General features: G+C 51.1%; 1 protein-coding gene across 1 annotated transcript in view; it reads left to right on the forward strand.

The window, feature by feature from the left end:
- Positions 1-4904, forward strand: part of VOLCADRAFT_89444 (uncharacterized protein) — a gene marked incomplete at both ends in the record, with an annotated part of 10615 nt that extends 5711 nt beyond the window's left edge. The window contains 5 exons of the mRNA XM_002948957.1: positions 42-86; positions 570-641; positions 1106-1288; positions 3842-3920; positions 4711-4904. Coding sequence (XP_002949003.1) covers positions 42-86; positions 570-641; positions 1106-1288; positions 3842-3920; positions 4711-4904 — 573 coding nt within the window. The remainder of the gene's footprint in view (positions 1-41; positions 87-569; positions 642-1105; positions 1289-3841; positions 3921-4710) is intronic.
- Between the last annotated feature and the right edge of the window lie 2391 nt (positions 4905-7295).

Below are 7295 nucleotides of genomic sequence, written 5' to 3' on the forward strand. Positions count from 1 at the left end.
TCAATTGCAGGATTTCATCGCTGCCACAACACCTGTACCAGTGCGGCTTCCGCGGATGGGGAATTCACAACTGCGGCCACACTGAGGTGGGTGGGTGGGTGGGTGGGTGGGTTCAATGTGCCCGCGGCAAGTTTCAGTGACAGCGGACAGCGAGCGAGCTCAGTGCGTGCATACATGTCCTGCCAGCGTCCATTAGCACCGTTCGTTGTTAATTGAATTGTTGTTCGCTTGGGGGTTTTAGGGTTTTTCGTCCGTAAAATTTGGATCGTCTGTAATAAAGAGATATCGTGCCCAGGTTTAATACTATTAAAAAAACCAGTAGTTAGGTACGGTCCTTATTTATTATACCAGGGCACGACCGATGTATCGTTTACAAAACTTAACAGACGCTAATAAATACGTATACGTAGGTGCAGCAGCATTAGGCAAGTAGAAATACATTTTCTGTACATACGTATGCATGTGTGTATCTATGTATGATGTGGATGTACATCCGCATGTTGTTAGCATTAATTAGCCAAACAGCTAGATGTTGCGTGCTCTGTTGCTGCACTATCTACTGCACGCAGGACGTCGGCGTCAAGTGCCATTGTAAGTGCCGGATGTACGATTACCTGCCCCGCCGCCGCACCCCACTGGGGGTGAGGGGCGTGGCATGTACGGTGGCGGTCGGTGCAGTGGGCCCTCTTCGTTCAGTGATGCCGATTTTTGTGGAAACGTGTGCGGTGGAAGCTTCCGGAATTTGGGAAGGATAGCTCGATAGCGCCGCCTGCTGCAGCCTGCAGCCCGCTCACCCAACCTGCACCGCTCCCCCGCTGCACAACCAAGCAGAGCAACACACGAAGCCATCTAGGATAAGCGGTAGGACTGAGCAATTATGAAAGCTACACTCATACGCACATACCTGGCGCCCGCCGATAGACATACACCCATCCATCTATCCGTCGGCCCCCCCCCACCATGGCCAGCTACGCCACGCTGCTGCCCCTCGCTCGCTCTATCTATCTATCTATCTATCTATCTATCTATCTATCTATCTATCTATCTATCTATGCATGCCCCTCTCTGTTTGGTACATTTGGCACATGCAGCGTCTTGGCCACAGGAGAGGTACCTGTATGAAGGGCAATATTTCCGGTCGCCGAGGGCTTCTCACTCGCTGTGGATGCAAACCGACGGGAACCTCGTCATATACCGAGCGACTGACGGCGCCCCAGCTGTTTGGGCGTCGCTCAGCTGGCAGAGCCCCATCTATGGCATTCCCGGCCCGTACAAGATGGTACTACAGGTACGTACGTACGAACGCTAACAGGATAACAAGTCATAATACTTCGGCTTGGCGAGAGACACGGTGGTGTGCACGCTGCTTCATTTTACTGCTTTTGGTTATTTGTCGTCCACAGCGGGGCAATAATCCGTCTGTCTATAAAATTCTGATAGAATTTTCGGAAACTTTTTAGATATGCGGAATTCTATCAGACACAGCAGCCTGGTATATATGCACAGCAATTCGCAGCAGTAGTACAACCAGCACAGTAGCACAGCAGTTCGCAGCAGTAGTAGTACACACAAGCATACACGTATGCGTGCAGCACTTTGCATGTTTGGCCATCTAATCTGAGCTGTTTATATATATCCGCAATACGCTTAAATGTATGTACTCAATAATTGCAGGCGGATGGGAACTTGGTGGTGCTGAGCGGGGCCAATGGCATCCTCTGGACCGCAAGTGCGGCGAGCTCGAGGCCCGCTGGGCCGTACACTGTACGGCTAACGGACATAGGGCAAATTGAATTAGTGGCTGCAGATGGGACTGTTTACTGGAGAAGCTTGGTACCGACTGGATGATTAGCGAGAGCACGCAGACACGCATATTTATGGGGCTTTGCATTAGTCCGTGCCTCATTTGCGGCGCAATGCATTCATTATTCACGAAATCCACCACCACCACCATAACCATTATTACAACCCTCGCTCGCCCTCACACTTGCTGGCTTCTCGTGAGAATCTGCGATTGCAGATGTACGAACACAGACATTCAACGATCTAATTTCACCTTATGATGGCCTCTGAGTTGAACGAAGGTGCCGATAGTAGCTAGCTGGAGTAGCTACTATAGTGTCACGCTATATATGCATACACCGCCGGCGTGCTATGCACGCTTGGGTGCAAGCTTTGCCCGCGGCATATATACGTACGTACATACATACGTACATAGCGACAGGCAGTTCCGCATGCATGTATGTCTTCCGTCGTGGAAATGTACCTTCGAAGGGGCGGCGCCGTCCCCGATGCACACAAGCACTACTGCTGTATTTGGGAGACACCAAATATATAATGTAGGGAATTGTTTGTTCGTTGCTTAGGAGGCAAACAAGGTTCACCATGTTATCTGTGGTCCTTGCGTGCATTCCATAGATTTTTTCACTATAGTAAGTAACACATATCCATAGCTATGGATATGTAGCTTCATAGACTTTGAAGCGGGTTTTACGTACGGTCATAAGTTTCTTGCACTTTCGGAAAGCTTGCGCGCACTACTTGTTACTTTTACATCATTTCAGCTGTTGCGAAACTAAATAGAATGGTTCATACGTGTGTGCACATATATATGCCACATGTTTTGTCTACACGCATTGATCGGCCTCACTGGCGTGGACCGGCAGTCAGGAGCGCGCGGACCTGCCTTCGGGGCGCGCGGCAGGTTTACTGACCCGGGGCCGCCGGTTGCACCGCTCTTTGTTGGGTCCGTCTGCCAATGGAGTGTGGTAGCATACGTGCGTACGGCATTGACAAGATAATCGTTCATCGTCTCGTTCGTTTCTAGCTCCAAGATCCTCTGCCTATTGTTTGTGGCTTGTTATCTGTTAGGATAATAAGGATACATATATATGTATATATGTGTATATATATTATAATAATGATAATAATAATGATAATCAAGTAGCTACTTTCTCCCTCGCGATTGAGGAAAGCGATCGGCGGAAAAGCGATAGATGGGCTCGCCTACAGTCTCCTATGTCTCCTTGCCTAATCAGGCCAAGTCATATGTCCGTGTCCGGCGTGCGTCGGCATGCGTGCTAGTTTATTTTGCAAGCGAGGTCTCTCTCTCATACATCCCGTTAATCGTTTTCGACTAGCTGCGGATCCCAGCCGGTTTGGCCGCATGCATGACGTCGGCTCTAGATAGCATGCATGTCTTCGTTGTCAGTTTCACTTACCTAGATGCTATAGATTTCGTGATATATGTAAAGTAAGCCATGTCCATCTCGCTCGACAGCAGCAGCTAATGACGCATGTTGACCGGCATTGATGCCCGGCGTTGGTAATGAGCTGCCATTGTATTACTACTACTTGTGAAAAATGCACATCAGACATCGGCAACGCTTCGGGAGTTTCGGGTCGTACCGAAACTCCCGAAAACAGAAATAGAGTTCCCGAAGCCGCCGGCTTGCAGAAATAGGATCATACGCCGTATTCGAATGTCAAATTATTGCAAAAACGCATTTTCATTCCGCGGCCTTGTAACAGAAATTGTACTGGCGGACAGAAGTAGACACGTTCCCGAAACCAGAAATACCCCGTTTGCCGATGCCTGATGCACATCCCTGCGATGCCTGTATTACAGTTACAGTTACAGTGTCCGCATAAGTGCAGTCAAAGCCGGGGGCCCCCCATGGACCGACCGTAAGTGAAGTGGGCGGTGTCGGGGGCGACTATCACCATCCTCCTGGCCCCGGAGAGAAAGCCGGCCCGGCCTCGGAGAGAAAGCTAGCTGGTGCACCGGTCATGATGGTGCGCATGTTGCGCCCTTGAAACCCGAGTTCACTGCCATACTCAGCCCTCAGGCCATCATAAGCGAGGCATTCCTAAACACATGCAGTTCGACTTCAACCGCTCCGCAGTCACAAAGCCTGCAGGTACAGGCGGCACGCTCACGGTCGTTGGGCCTTTTAACCTTCAATGTTTGAATTTGTGTTTTTATGCGTGTACCCATACATATGGCATAGGCAGGCGGCTGGCAGAGGCTAAGGCCTGACTTCTGCTCCCGGCCGACCCGGGTTCAAAACCGCCTGCCGGCTCCTTGGGTGTTTGAGGAGTGTTGAAATGGGTGGTGAGCCCCCATCATGTGGACGATGTAGGACGTGATAATATCAACTTGCGAGCTGACCAGGAACTAAGTTGATGCGCCGTTGATCCGGTAGATTTGGTTGGATGCTGGTGGTGGGTTGCCGAACCCAACGAATTACATTCTGAAGTCGGATGGGGTGACGGATTAGGGTGCCCCTCTAGCAGGGGAGAGCAGGGACTGCCTCGGGAAAGGGGGCCGCTGGCGAAGTTAACCACCCTGTAACGACATATGTAAGTTATCCGTACGTGCAACCGTAGTCGCACCCTACCCCACCCAATATTTGTAATAGCGCCTCATGATAGCTGATCAGGTGGGGATCAGGTGTGTATTTATCGCCGTCTGCCGAACATACTCTTAGTTCGGGACAGAGCAATCTACCCGAAGTAGTAGAAGCTGCTGTATATGTCGGGTAATAACAAATGTACGGCATACATATCATCCTACACGCTAAGGCGCTCTGCTGCTAGCATCTTAAGAGGTCTCTCCAGCGGCGACCAGCAATTGCAAACGTGCTTTCCACTACTTGCCCGCTCACTCGAGGTGCTGTCAACGTCACCATTGACCGCCTATCCTCTCAGTCTCAATGCCGGCGGGAAGCCTGAGACCCGTCGTGGTGTCGTGTGGCGGCCAACCCCGCCAAGAGACCGACCACATCCCCTTGTTCGACCTTCCTCCGGGCAACTCGGGCAATTATCCGGAGCTTATTCCTGGAGCCCAACGGAAGCGCTACACCGGCATTACCTCACTTGAGCGAAAGCTAGCAGATGGGTGACCCTGTGATGAACTTATTATTAGCAACTTGTGTTCCGCCACAGGAACGCGTCCTAGCGCTAGGACGGCTTTCGGTGATATGATGAAGTGTTCGGGTGCAGATGACCACCGAGGATTGCGGTGGTGGAGGGATGAGTGTGCGTGTGCTTGGAAGGGTATGATGGACTTCTGTCGAGAGGTTCGGGAGAGTGTCAACAGATGGTGGATGCTAAGTTGCGGCCTACATTTACTTTGCCCCAGGATATTTGTATATGTACAAATATCATCTGTAGATGAGAGAGCGAGAGAGATATGCCTGTGCAACTATTGTCTGGTGCATAAGACATGTACAATGGTTGCACAGGCATCTCTTATCAAGTATGGAGCATTATTCCTATTCAGAATGCCCTAAAGTCTTGTCATCACTAATATCACAAACAATATTGTTAATACTTTAACTATAATTGGTTTATCATGTCCAATCTCTTTGCTGGCGTCCACATTGAAGTAGCAGCCACCATCAGTTGCACCAGACACGAACCTGCAGGCTCAACCTTGCAAGGTGACGTGACAATTTCACGAAACCGGTCTTCGTCACAGATTAGAGGGCCTGGTGGAGGAGGATGACTAGTACTAACACGGCTGGTGTTGACACTGGCCACACTGGTGGTCATACTAGTACTGCAGGTGGCAAAATTGATCCAAGTAATGGTGCACCTCCTGCACACCCGCACGCGCGGGTGCAGTGCGCGCACTTGCAGTGCTGCTGCTGATCCTGCTGCTCTGTAACCTTGTTATTGTTGTTGTGGTACGTGCCCGACATGGTACGTGACGGAGGTGAAGTCCGGGAGAAGATGCTGTGCCCTGTGCTAAAACTTAATAAAACTAGCAGCTACTACAAAGCTGAAGCTCTACTGAGTGAAAGGCAGAATGCTTGTAATGAAATAGAGGAATGTATAAAATACTCACCACTCGATAACAGCTGTACAACAGTCACACCGAACCCAGACGTAAAGGCTCCGATCACTACACGCCATCACATAGAAACGTCAACCATCATTGTCAAGTCATCTTCTTCCCACCTACTGGCAAACGCATGTAACCCTCGAGCACGCACCATCGGTGCCCAAGACGCTTTGACCATCCCAAACTATGGCCAACGGCAGTCCGTCGTACCAATCGATGTCCGTTGTGTCCGTTGCAGCACGAGCATATTCTTCTCGCAGTCTTTATGTACCATCTTCCACATTAAGGCGCTACTAGTCCATCGGTAGGATATTTGCCTTCCAAGCAAAAGAGCGGGGTTCGACTCCCCGGTAGCGCAGTTACGTCAACTCTTTACGTCATCTTCAATATATTATATCGGTGCTAGAATGTATATAGTGTAAATGTGGCGGCATATGATCAGGAGGTAGTTTCGCCAGAGATTGACTGCTAATTAGCCTCATCATCCCTTCTTTTGCTGTCCTTACAAGAAGTCTGCTTGGGCATGAGCAGCAAGACAGAGCAGCTGGTGGCGCCACCTTTGCTTATAGGCGTGCATGCTAAGTTCGCGTTGTTGTCCTAGAGCTGCATGTGTATGCAAACACAAAGACAAACGTCCACGGCCTTTAACGCCCCACTGCAGTCATTGACATTTATCATGGAATGGCGCTTCAACTGCAGAGACCTTCTAGATTCCTCTGTGCGCGCTGCCGACACCGTTTACTCCCACCAGCCCTGGAACAGCACTGACGACCCCGAAACTGACCAGCTCCGAAACCAGCAAACACCGGCCCGTCCGCGCTGTTGAGAGTGCTGAGAGTGCCATACTCTACCGCTGGGCAAACGTATCGTATCCACATCACCACCAGGGGTGTTACCACATCGCTGCAAGTAGTGCAACGGAGACGGCTCCCCTGGAGGGCTGAATGTGGTACTGGGGTCCACAGCACTGCTGCTGCCTGCACTGCACTGCTACAGCTGCACGGTGACACTAGGACACCGCTCACCCAACAACTTCATGCACCGTTGGGACGCCGTTGGGTCACTCTTTACTCACCCACCCAAAGAAGCACCACACATGCTTGCACCCCAAAAGAACACAAAGCATTCCGTAGTCGTAGGGACACACCCCGCGCACCTGCCGGCAGCGATACGTGCCCCAAGAGCCATCAGGATCACTACCTCAACCACCCCCCAATCGAGGCCCCACACGGGTAAACCGGTTGCTTTTTTCGTCTTGGCAGCTGCGACACGGCCGCGAAAGAGACCCCGCACAGCGGCCGGGGTGTTAAGAAGCGGTGTCCAACGGGTATCGCTCATCGCCGGACAACGGACGCCATACAGCCCGGTAGAAGGTAAGAGAGAAACAAGCGGTCCCGCATACGTGCCAGTCCGCCGTGTGCTGGAGGACGCTGTTGTGTGTAAAGGA

Source organism: Volvox carteri, assembly GCF_000143455.1.
Source record: "Volvox carteri f. nagariensis unplaced genomic scaffold VOLCAscaffold_12, whole genome shotgun sequence".
NCBI lineage: Eukaryota > Viridiplantae > Chlorophyta > Chlorophyceae > Chlamydomonadales > Volvocaceae > Volvox > Volvox carteri.